This window comes from Pomacea canaliculata, linkage group LG9 (assembly GCF_003073045.1).
Source record: "Pomacea canaliculata isolate SZHN2017 linkage group LG9, ASM307304v1, whole genome shotgun sequence".
Classification (NCBI taxonomy): Eukaryota; Metazoa; Mollusca; class Gastropoda; order Architaenioglossa; family Ampullariidae; genus Pomacea; species Pomacea canaliculata.
The window spans coordinates 7,519,483-7,532,538 of NC_037598.1; the positions used below are offsets into that span (position 1 = coordinate 7,519,483).

Consider the following 13,056-nt stretch of genomic DNA (forward strand, 5'->3'; position numbering starts at 1 on the left):
ACAAAACTAACATCGGCATCGCCTACCCGAACATTAATCTTTGAAAACATTAAAGCTTTTGTTTTTTGTCATTTAGTTTTAAGTTGTTGTGGGTCATCCATTGTCTAATATCAGAAATACAATCTTGGATGCTCTGAATGGCAGCGTGTGGGTGAGAAGGAAAACAGCTGGTATACAGACTGTGATGGAGAAATCAAGTTTTTAGAGTTAAGAGAGGATAGAGGTTTCTTAAGAATTATTTGCTCGAAGATTTTGGAAAGAAATGGCAGATTTGAGACCGGACGACAGTTGTTTAACACGTTGATGTCGAATATAGGTTTTTCAAGAGTGGTTTCACTAAGGCTGTTTTGAATGTAGTTGGGAGATGGCCACAGGTCAAGCTATCATTATTTCTGTGAGGACAGGGAGTAGGACGTCCACACAGTCTGCCAGTAATGGGGCGGTAACTGGGTCCAGTGGACAAGTTGTGGGTTATGACTGGAGTATGATGGACTTGTGTTCACTGTCCGAGACTGGCTGAAAGAAAAAGCCGAGGAGCACGTTGGCCTTGTCAGATCGTCGACGTGGTTAGTAAGAGCTGAAGGGTGCACATGCAGTTGATCAAGTTTAGCCCGGATGTTAAGGATTTTGTTGGAAAAAAACTCACTAAAGACTTCAGGCAGCAAAGCAGGTGCAATGACTGTGGACGATAATGGATGTCAATGAATGTCGAGGCGCACACGTGTTGATGCCATTTGTATCCTGTCCACGTGCTCCACTGCCATAATGTACAAGCCAGTCAAACAAGATGGCGGATAGTAGGGCGGCTGCAGCCCTCCACAGACATAGGAGAAAACATCGGTGATGTAGGGTCAAGGTGGATTGGAAAACGTACCGTGATGTACATAATTTCACGCGGCGAACAATAGTAGTACTGAGAACCAATAGTATTACACGAGCTGAAGCACTTAAGGGACAATGAAGTACCGAGGTCAGGCAGGACGGTCAAGCCCGCACTCAACTAGAACCGGAAGTCGTGTAGAACCTGTGGATGTAGCTTTTGTACAGCGCTCTGTAAGTTCCCAGAATAGAAGTAGAAAGCGAAAGTGTGGCTGTTGGGGCTGCAATGAGAATTTAAAATAATTTCACACTTCATTCGGCTATTTAGGTGTATCAGTTTTATTAACACAGCTTATCTCTGATCTACAGCGACAAACTTGTATCGACATAAGGGAGATAATTCTGTTAGAACACGCCGTCCTCAAAAATCCCTCATCACACTCGTTCTTTTATTAGTTCTCATCTTTGACCATGCATCTATTACATATGAGATTATTTTATGGAGCGATCCTTAGTCATGTTGCCACAAGTCTCATTACAACACATTTCATGTTTAAAGTACAAAAGTTCTTTTGTGTTTTCTGCTCACTGACCAGGAGACGACTGTTGGTGCGATGTAAATGGAGGATGTGACACAACAAACAAATGTTGGCCGGACTCTAGTAACTGCATTATGGGTATGTATATAACATTTTAAAAATTACTGTAATTGGCAAAAATCAAAGTGGAATCCTTAGAAACCTGACTACAGCAGGTATTACACAGCATCACACAACTATTTTAGTTTCATTTTACATCACAGTAAACTAGTAGTCCTTAACAATGCACTATGATTTATTCTAACGTTTAAAAACTAGTTTAATATGTAGACTTATTTAATTGTAGTAAATACCATTTTGTTGTAAACTTTTATTTGAAATGAAATTTAGTACAAGGTATTTTAAAAAAATCAAGAAGCAATTTTAACCACGCACTATTATTTGTTCTTGCATTTCTAACCTTCTGAAATTTGAAACATATTTTAATTTAAATGGTAATCAACGGATAACATATGTATAAACTGATATTAGTTCATGCTAATGAGTGGAAGTTTGTGTTAACATATTTTGTTCAATGCTTTAGGAGTAGGTCACACTTGGCTAGAAATTAAAATGAGAAAGCCAGCAAGCCTCTAAGAGCGGGAGGGTAATGAATGAGGATATCGAGGTAAATGACAATCCACACCTAGAATCAACTTCAGATTGTTTCTAGTGAATTAAACTCACAGCCTTTAGTATCTCATTACACACTTCTATTTTAAAAAAAATTGTGCAGAAAATGTTGCTCTCGGCAAACCGGCAGAAATGAGTTCTACCTACACAAGTGGAAACACGCAGTCCGGCCCAGCTTGTCTCGCCGTCAATGGAAACAGAAGTCACGTGATTGTATTGAAGACTGGACAGTCCACAGACAGACTCAACTGTATTCACACTGACCATACAGTAACTAACGTCAGGTGGTCAGTGGATCTTGGAGCTGAGTACACTGTCACACGTGTCACTATTTACAACAGGAATACAAGTGAGTATACAGAATAGTATATATAGTATAGTTTCAATATTTACAACATGAATTATAATGATCACACGTGATACTAGTTAAAGTAACTATTGATGATGAGATTTGTAGCAGTGACTAGCATCAACACGACTGACAATTCTTTACACTACCATTTCTTCAGATTTTGATAGTTTGAGTAACGCCATGCTGACTGTGGATGACAAACTTTGCAAGAACATCACAAACAGTAACAACTTGGTATTTAACGTCACTTGCCTACAACCAGTGAGAGGACGGAACGTCACGTTACGCACAACAACAAAAAGCGGAAAAAAATTCTTCAACTTCTGTGAACTTGAAGTGTGGGGTGAGATTTATTTCAATGTTTCAATAATTTACCGACTGCTATCATCAAGTACATACATTCATTCACTTCATTCATTGCATGACCGGTACTCCATGACCAGCGATGCTGGCGACACACGGCGGCTGAGAAAAGTCAAAACTTGTGTTGCCTGGAGTGACAGTCAGACTGTGTTGTGTCTCATGTCCTGTGTACTACACACAGTGTGTCAGTGCCTGTGTCAGACTGTGTCAGTGTGTCTCATGTCCTGTGTACTACACACAGTGTGCAGTGCCGGCCGTTACGGTGCAACGTGTGGTCAGTGGTGCAGCAGTGGCTGTAGTAATGGAGCTTGTGACAACTACAATGGCACCTGTCTACAGGGTTAGTACTTTACAATGTTTGCATAATGTTCTGAAAAGTTGGATTTAGGATGTTTTCTCAATATTTATTTTGAACAAATGTACAATTACTGTAGTAGAGTTGTGTAGATTTTGAATATTCCATCAACATTTATTTATACAGATATCTATATATATATATGAACACTCAGAACTTTGGAAAACCTTTTATAGGACGTTAAACCTATGAAACATGAGTTAACATCTGATGTTAGCCTTGTGTCAGTTTGTCACTTTTACAAAAAGAAGGCCTCACATACATTCAAGCTGCTTACAAGTCGTCAGTACAATAAAGTGAACAGTAACAACATTATAAACTCTGTAAGGTACATCTTGTGTTTCTGTTCCACGTTCTTTCAGCCTTCCGACACATTTAACATCATTATAAGTAAAATGTAAAGATGATTTATTTTCACTTTTTTTTGCAGGTTGTAAGGCAGGTTTCTATGGCGACTTATGCCACCAGACGTGTGGTAACTGCAAGAGCAACATTGTGTGCGACCCGAAGACTGGACAATGTACTTCTGGATGTGAAGAAGGATGGAAGCCACCATTGTGCTTAGAGCGTGAGTTTAAATCACTAAAATGGTAGTTATTCCCATCACCCAGGAGACTTTGTAAAGAAAGTGAAAAAAGCACTGAAACGATTTTCTTTTTGTCATCACTGAAAAGTATAATTTTTTGGGGTGATTGATTGATAAGTCTTACATACAAATGAGATTATTGCATCATAACAGCTAACAGCAAGAAGCTCTCAAACCTAAACCCTAATAAAGCACAAGATTTTCTTCAAGTTCACTGCTTTAAAACCGTAAGATTGAAAACTAGAAATAAAAAAAAAACATATCCAATATCTTGTCCAGGCAAAGAATCACTGGCATTCACAGTCTCTTTCACACTGAAACATTTCACGGCGCCTGTCTACCTCACTAACTTGTTTGGTTATGAGAAAATAAAGTTCTTAACAACTACAGGGGTTTCAATGAACATTTAGTTCAGTCCTGCCATCTTCCATAAGTCATGCTCATTATCGTGCATTTCTAATATCCTACACCCAAGGGTGACAACCCATGCTTCTCGAAACAGTCAGGGGTGATAACCCATGTCCCTGGCAATATATCTTCACAAAGCAGGAACTGGTAGATGTTATAATCAACAGCACAGGATGAAAACTGAGTCACGTGAAGTCAGTCTAGTCACATTATCTTTGCAGCTAAAAATGTTTTTTGTACCGAGAAGAGAACAAATTTGTTTTTCTCTTTGTCTGCAAACATTGTTCTTGTATCTTAGATTAGTGGACTTGTTTCTTCGTTGGTTTTGCTTTAGTTTGGTTGTACATGAATATTTATTTCTTTAATCTTACTTTTGCTTTGACATGAGTCTGGCATAGACTTTTCCACCTGTTTTCTGCCATACAGCCATAGTTGTACCCTGTAAACAATAGTGCGAATATGACAGTTTTATTATGACAGTCAAAATCTACTTTACAGACCTTGCGTATTTGCCTTCTACCATCTTGTTATTATTCTGTATCCTATGGAGGAGATTGTACACACAGATGTGGTCAGTGTAGGGACAGTAACACCACGTGCGACATTTTCACGGGTAGAGTGAGGACGGATGTCATCCCGGGTATCAATCGCGGCTCTGAGACAAGATTAAATACACAAGTGGTTCTCATCTGCCACAATCTATCTATAAAATATATGAGAACATTTTATGCAGCAATCCTAGATGATATTCATACATGTTTTACTATTACACGTTTCTTTTTATAGTTAGTAGTTTATTTGTGATTTAATGTCCCTTGTCTGACCAGGCGACCCTTGTTGGTATGAATCAACAAACAGATGTTGGCCGGACTCTAGTAACTGCTTTATGGGTAAGTATTTAACATTTTAATAATAAGTGTAATTGACAAAAACTATCTAAAGTTTAAAGTTTTGTAAAGTAATTGTAAAGTACAATTATTAATATATAAGCTTATTGTCGACGAAGGGAGCTAAGAAATGGTTGGATTATAATGGATAGAATACCTAAGCAAGATTTATGTTTTAGATATTCTTTCATTTTGGACATTCAAGTCTTCTTTTCATAAGAATATGTCCCTTCAACACTTCATTTTATTGTTTATAGCATGATTATTCAAAATAACAGCCCTTCAAGTCCGGTATAAAATAAATATTAAAAACCTGTAGCTCAACATTCTTTTTTCATACATTCTTTTTTCAGCTCATTTATTAAATTTTGCTCACAAAATATACATAAATCTGCAAACTGAAATGCTTTAATTGAATGGTAGTTAGTGGATAATATATTTATAAACTGATATTAATGCATAATAATAAGTGGCACAAACTAGTGTTTGTGAGCTAGCAATAATGCACAAATATTTACTTTAACATATTTTATTGAATGCTTCGTGAGTAGATGACACTTGCTATAGGAAGTATAAGACAAAGCCAGCAAGTCACTAAGGTCAAAAGGTTAATGAGTGAGGATGTGGAAGGAAAACAAGATTCACACCTAGAGTCCACTTTAAACTGTTTCTAGTGAACTCGTCTCACAGCCTCACAGCCTTTAGTATGTCTGCTACAAACTTCTATTTAAAACACTATTTGTGCAGAAAATGTTGCTCTCGGCAAACGGGCAGAAATGAGTTCTACCTACAGAAGTGGAAACACGCAGTCAGGCCCAGCTTGTCTCGCCGTCAATGGAAACAGAAGTCACGTGCTTGTCTTGAAGACTGGACAGTCCACACACAGACTCAACTGTATTCACACTGACTTTGATGATAGACTAACTTACGCCAGGTGGTCAGTGGATCTTGGAGCTCAGTACACTGTCACACGTGTCACTATTTACAACAGGAATGAAAGTGAGTATACAGAATAGTATAGAGTATAGACTTACTATTGACAACAGGGATACAAGTGAGTATACACAATAGTATTTGTTATAGTATCACTATTTACAACGAAAACTATAGTGAGAATATACAATAGTACATATTAAAATCTTACTATATTCAACAGGATTTAATGTCAGGATACTGTACAAAATAGTCTATGTTAAAGACTATTTACAATGGAAAATACAGTAACTATACAGAACATCATATAATATAGTGTAACTATTTACAGCAAAAATGTTAGTATACACAATACTACATATTGTAGTCTCGCTATTTATCACAGGAATGAAAACCCGTTAGTACCGTCAGGATTATTCACAGAAAATACAATTATAAGCCTATTAATGTTTACATGTGTACATACCAATAGCGCTTAAAATAATCTGTTGTCATGTTTTTTTCGAAAAGACCAACACAATCATCTGGGAGAAAATATTGCCACAAAAATATTTAACATTATGAACACATATAAGGGCATAAACTATTAAGTGTGGAGTACCGAAGGAGTACCGTCCAGTTACGTTGAACTCAGTAACAAAAAATGAACTTAACTCAGTGTCTTCTTTTCCACGAAAAGCGTTTATTTTATTAAACGTGACAAAGTTAAAATTTGAACGAAGTTTTTCATGAAACTTAGTTAAAATTGTCCATTTTGAAAATTAAAACCTGAAGTCACTAAACACTCAAGTTATTTTAAAATATTAACATTGAATTATCTTTTTATTCATTTCTCTAAATTTCCCATATTATACATGTACTTAGCATTGACATAGGTATTCTGTATTATATTTCCATCAAACGAGACGATGACCAAAGTGCAGGACTACACTGTGTCGCTGTCGGAAGATCGTGTGGAACAAAATCAGGCGACATGGCGGTTTTTCACGAACAGCGCGGTTCCATCTGCCTTATATTTCACGATTTGTTTCCAGTGTCGAGTCTTTCTGTTTGGCTGGTGTCCTACCTCCGTTGCTGATTTTCTTTTCTTGGCATTAAACTAGTTAGACTTGTTAGTAACTTGTTAGCACTAGTTAACACTTGCACTAACTATTAGTGAGAAATATTTGTAAGATTTACTAACATCAAGACGAATACCCGTTATTTGTCGGCCATATTTTCAGATCGTGACAGTTTGAGGAACGCCTTACTGTATGTGGATCGCCACTATTGCCAGACCTTCACAGACATTACGAACTGGCTGGTACTGAACGTCACTTGTCAACCTCCAGTGAGAGGACGGAACGTCACGTTATACAAGAACAGATAACAGAGAAAAACGTTTTTTCAATTTCTGTGAACTTGAAGTGTGGGGTGAGATTTATTTCATTTTCAATAATTTACCGACTGCTATCATCAAGTACATACATTCATTCACTTCATTCACTTCATGACCGGTACTCCATGACAGCGATGCTGGCGACACACGGCGGCAGTGTGAAAAGTGTGTCAGTGTCTGTGTCAGACTGTGTCAGTGTGTCTTGTGTACTACACACAGTGTGTCAGTGCCTGTGTCAGACTGTATTGTGTCTCATGTCCTGTGTACTACACACAGTGTGTCAGTGCCTGTGTCAGACTGTGTTGTGTCTCATGTCCTGTGTAACTACACACAGTGTGTCAGTGCCTGTGTCAGACTGTGTCAGTGTGTCTCATGTCCTGTGTACTACACACAGTGTGTCAGTGCCTGTGTCACACTGTGTCAGTGTGTCTCATGTCCTGTGTACTACACACAGTGTGTCAGTGCCTGTGTCAGACTGTGTCAGTGTGTCTCATGTCCTGTGTACTACACACAGTGTGTCAGTGCCTGTGTCAGACTGTGTCAGTGTGTCTCATGTCCTGTGTACTACACACAGTGTGTCAGTGCCTGTGTCAGACTGTGTCAGTGTGTCTCATGTCCTGTGTACTACACACAGTGTGCAGTGCCGGCCGTTACGGTGCAACATGTGGTCAGCGGTGCAGCAGTCGCTGTAGTAATGGAGCTTGTGACAACTACAATGGAGCCTGTCTACAGGGTTAGTGGTTCACCATATTTGCGAAATCATCTGCAATGTCTCCTGAAAATTAATTTGAACAAATTATGAAGTTTGTGCAGCAGATGCGTGTAGATTTTTAATACTTAATCCACAAATTTTTATCCACATCTTATAATTGATGGATATAAGTAAAACTGATATCCCGACAATAATATGATGAAAGCTGTCTAAACAGTCAGTATTTCAGAATATTCTCAGCACACATGTTTTCTGACGATTTTGTTTCTGAAAAAAGTGTTAGAGTTATTTGTTTATTTATTTCCATTAACCTTCCGATGTGCAAAGATGCTAACAGAATGTTACCTCACATTATTATAATCTATTTGACAGAAGAATTGTTTAAGACATTTTTGCTCCTTTCGATTTGCATTTCCTCTTTCACCATTATAAGCAAAATTTAAAGATGCTTTATTTTCATCTGTTTTAACTCTGAAGGTTGTCAAGAAGGATTTTACGGGGATTTCTGCGACCAGACGTGTGGTCACTGCAAGAACAACATCACGTGCGACAACAAAATCTGGAAACTGTCTGTCAGGGTGTGAAGTCGGGTGGCAGCACCATTGTGCACAGAGCGTGAGTGGAAATCACGGGACTGACACTAAAATATCTGTTCATTTCTCTCCCTGCAGTCTTTGTAAATTATTATGTACACAGAGCACTTCAAACAGATTTTGACTATCATCTACAGAAAATTCCTAAACCTAAGACATTAAAAAAGCATAACAAATGATTCCAGCTCCTCGTCAAAGACTTCTAAAATCAAAGGATGAAGATAAAAAAAATAAGATTTATCCCCACGAACCCAGAACTGTTAGAGATGATGATCAACAGTACAGAATGAAAGGCCAATCAAGTGGAACCCTGAGGTTCACGATCTCTTTGCTACAAAAATGTTGTGTGAGTCCAGATGTGTTTGACAACAAATTGTTCTTTCCCTGATTGTCTGCAGAAACTGTTTTTATATCTTAGATCAGTTCGACTTGTTTCTTAATGTGTTAGGTTAGTGTTATCAGGCTATTTTATTATTAGCTAGCCTCTTACTCTAACTTTTACATGACTGACATTTTTGTCTCGTGTTGATGTTCACCTGCCCTGTGCCCTACATCCCTCTTTGTACTTTGTAATAAATAGTTTCAATATGGAAGTCTATATTATGATGTATACTTTTAAAAAATTGCGCATTTGCCTTCTGTCAGCTTGCTCTCCTGGGTCCTATGGAGAAAACTGTCGCCAGCAATGTGGTCTGTGTAAAGGCGGCAACACCAAGTGCGACATTTACACGGGTGGGTGTGAGGCCGGCTGTCAGCCCGGGTATCAGTCTGACTCACTGCAGCCAGAGTAAGTACACAAACAGCAGTTTGGTGTCAAACTGTCGACGGTGAGTGAGTGCATTTACTTTTGTCAACTGAATAATTTTCATACAGTAATTTAATAAATCCCCAATATTTTGCTTTACCTAATGCTGATGACCATCTCCTCAAAATATCAAAACATCGTTACAACTGATTTGGTGACGAAGATTGGTCTTTCGTTCGCAATTTCGTTATTATTTTATTTTAAAACATTTAACTATTCACCGTAAGATATACAGTTTAAGCTCTTAATACTTGTACACTAAACAACGAGTAAGAAGGACTTCGTTTACTCGATTTCTTACCTTCATGACAACTGCTTTACTCATTTTATCATCTTTAGTCCAGTTGTATACAATTTCTACCTGTCAGTTGTCCAATCTTGTCTTCACTGCAGCAGAAAGAGCTCCAAATATTATGTAGTAATAGGTCTGTTTGTAATTATAAATTCAGTTTGATAAGTAACAGTGAGTGTAACGTTTGTGTGTCTGTGTAGCTACCACTGTCATACTATGAATATTTGTATTTAAGGCTGTTCTAGAGGTTTCTATGGCGATGGTTGTAACAACAAATGCGGAAAATGCACGAATCCGCCATGTCATCACGTGACCGGTGTTTGTACTGGGGGATGTGACAAGGGCTATCAGGGACAAGTTTGTAATGAAGGTAAGTACTGTAGACATGCTACACCTGCATACAGACTATCAGGCAGACAGGAGGACATACAGACTGTGTCATGTACAAACAGATTCATTAATTTTTGTCCTAATTATCTCGAACTGTTTCTACTGTCTGTGTAGTTTGGAGAAACTTTAAATATGAAAGATTTGTAAATCAGACTGCATCAACCTTTGTGGCTACAGCAGCATTTAGAGTCGATTGTTGCAATCATTGGTGATATCCTTGCTACACACCTTGACAATCTTCAGATAACATACAGTGAAAATGCATAAAAGTCTTTCATCCGTGTTTATTTAGTTATCAATATGTGTACCTTAGGTTACACTAGTATTACACGATCTACTAAAGATGTCCACCTTTGACAATCAGCTCCTTGTATTCTGTGTTCAGTCTGTTCTCCTGGATCCTATGGAGCCGACTGTAAGCAGTCCTGTGGTCAGTGTAAGGGAGGCAACACTGAGTGTAACACAACCTCAGGGGTGTGTGAGTCCGGGTGTCAGCCTGGATATGTAGCTGCTTACTGTAACCAGAGTAAGTACAGTATGACAGGGCAGGAAATAGATAATAGGTCAATACCTGAATATTACAGATCACGGGAAAATGTTATTCCAGTCCCTCTACATTCATTGCCTCTATTCCTGGTGACTTTACCTCAGTAAGACACTCGTACATCATGAAATAGACTATTTTTTCCGTCTTTGCAAGAACAGAAAAAGAATTAAAAGAATGGTACACTATCTTCTCTACTAGCTAATTACTGTAATTTAAAGATAGAAAATGAACAGTTGTATTTCGTAAGCTAAACTTTGTTCATTTATTTGTTTACGTTTGCAAAACTGTTTTACTTACACTGTCAGTGTTTCTCTGCTCTACTTTAAATCTTCTGACAGTGTCAGGCTAGTGATATATAAGTTCTTATAAGTTGTTGTAATGTAAAGTTTCTTTAATGGTCAGCCTTTGTTGTCTTTACCTGATTGATTTGTTGTACCGAGACATTGCGAAACAAAGTGGTCCAATGTGTCTAACAGTAAACTGTTCCTGTTGGTAACTTTTAGCCAGGTGAGCAGGGCGATCTTGTCGATGAGATAGACACCTGTGAGAACAGATGCTTTGAGAACAGTGTTATGACTATTAAAAATTATATAATTATAATAATTTTAAAAACGCAGATTTTTTCTATTCACCATTTAACTATCATAACAATGTTTCATTAATATGTATTCTGTGTTCCAGCCTGCAATAGAGGATTTTATGGCGATAACTGTAGCTACACGTGCGGCAACTGCAGACAGGGAGATAACTGTGAACCTGTCACTGGAGTTTGTCCGGGTGGATGTGTCGCAGAGTACAGTCCCCCGTTTTGCAATAAAAGTAAGAATACTGGACAATCCATGCTTATGAACGTATGCAAGTCACATTTAAGTGTATGATGAATGCATATGTGTGTGTACAGCCTTTTAAACACCTTCATGACACAGTATTACCCCCCTTTATCATGTTGACTGGGTACCTGACTGCCAGGGCTAGAAAATGTGAAACAAAGACGAAAAGGAGATTCGATATGGGCCTCGATATTAGTGAGAACTTTACCACCTCACTCTCCCAGCGATTTTCTTAAATGAAAACATATATCCATCATACTAAGTGTAAACTGTCGGAAGCTAAGTTTGTTCCTCGGGTGGATGTCTAGTGGGATATTAGCCACCACTTTGTAAAAGAATAGAATACAAGAAACATGGATCCTCATGCTCTAGGAGCTAAGTCACTGCACTTTTTAACATAAGAAATATGTATTCAATGGTAATACCTTCGCTGTACTTTGTTTATCTTACTTGTCTACGTTTAGAAAACTATTTTATTTACACTCAGTTGTAATGAATCTTTGATGATGGCATTCACCTTTTTCTCAGTATGAGAACACAACAAACACTATTTAAAGAAGATCATCATCATCATGGGTAAAACACTCTATATAAAGTCACTTTATTATTATTATAACCGCACAATGATAAGCCTAACATAGTTGCACACGTATATATATATATATTGTAATAATAGCCAATAAAATAGTTTTTAAAATAAATAATTATTCTTGTTACTTCGAACATTACAAATATATTGTTTTTCATTATTCTGGGTCCTTTTCTAGGGTGTGACAAGGATTTTTATGGCGACACCTGTAGCTACACGTGCGGTAACTGCAGAACAGGGAGATAACTGTGAACCTGTCACTGGGGCTTGTTTGCCCGGGTGGATGTCTGGCGGGATATCAGCCACCGCTTTGTAATGATAGTAAGAATGCTAGACATTTTGTACATATATTTACATACATAGAAACTACTCACACACAAAATACATAATGCATACATCCAAGTATCCAAATCATCTGTACCTTAACATCATCAACAGAGTTATGGCGGAGTGATGTAACTTTCCATGAGCTTCGCGACATCAGCTTGAACACAGGGACCAAATGTTGTTTGTTTGTGGACAAGTGTTCAGTCGATCTCTCCAGTCTACGTGCTGCTTTTTGCTGACTCCCTCTTCCCTCCACAACTTCAAGTCGGTTTAACTGTTGCTCCACACACACAAACTTTCTCCAGTCTTCGACAATGAGACAGCCGTTCTTAGAAATACCTTTTACCTTCCTCCTACCTTCCTCTTCAGTTAAGATTTCACAATTGATTACATTGGCCTTGTACATAAGTAGGATTTTTCTTTAAGTGGGGATTCTATAATAACATTATTTGTAAACATCACTTTACAGATATTTTGTTTGCTTTTATTTGTTGCAGCATGTTCTAAGGGTTACTATGGAGACAACTGTAGCTACCCGTGCGGCAACTGTTTAGGTGAAACGGTGTGTAACCCTGTAGACGGTTCTTGCCCTTCTGGATGTCAAGGCAACTATCACACCCTTCTGTGATAAAGGTAAACACAGCTGCTGTAATGCTTCTTTTAATATAAACAAACGGAA

The 13,056-nt window shown here is 38.0% G+C and overlaps 1 protein-coding gene across 3 annotated transcripts in view; it reads left to right on the forward strand.

Moving 5' to 3' along the window:
- LOC112572437 (multiple epidermal growth factor-like domains protein 6) overlaps nucleotides 1–13,056 on the forward strand; it is a 62,820-nt gene that overhangs the window by 16,710 nt on the left and 33,054 nt on the right. For 2 of the 3 annotated variants that reach the window (XM_025252115.1, XM_025252116.1), the window contains exon 9: nucleotides 10,470–10,610. In XM_025252115.1, coding sequence (XP_025107900.1) covers nucleotides 10,470–10,610 — 141 coding nt within the window. Of the gene's footprint in view, nucleotides 1–9,242; nucleotides 9,385–9,929; nucleotides 10,065–10,469; nucleotides 10,611–13,056 lie in introns of all 3 variants that reach the window. The other variant, XM_025252117.1, reaches the window with a different exon arrangement.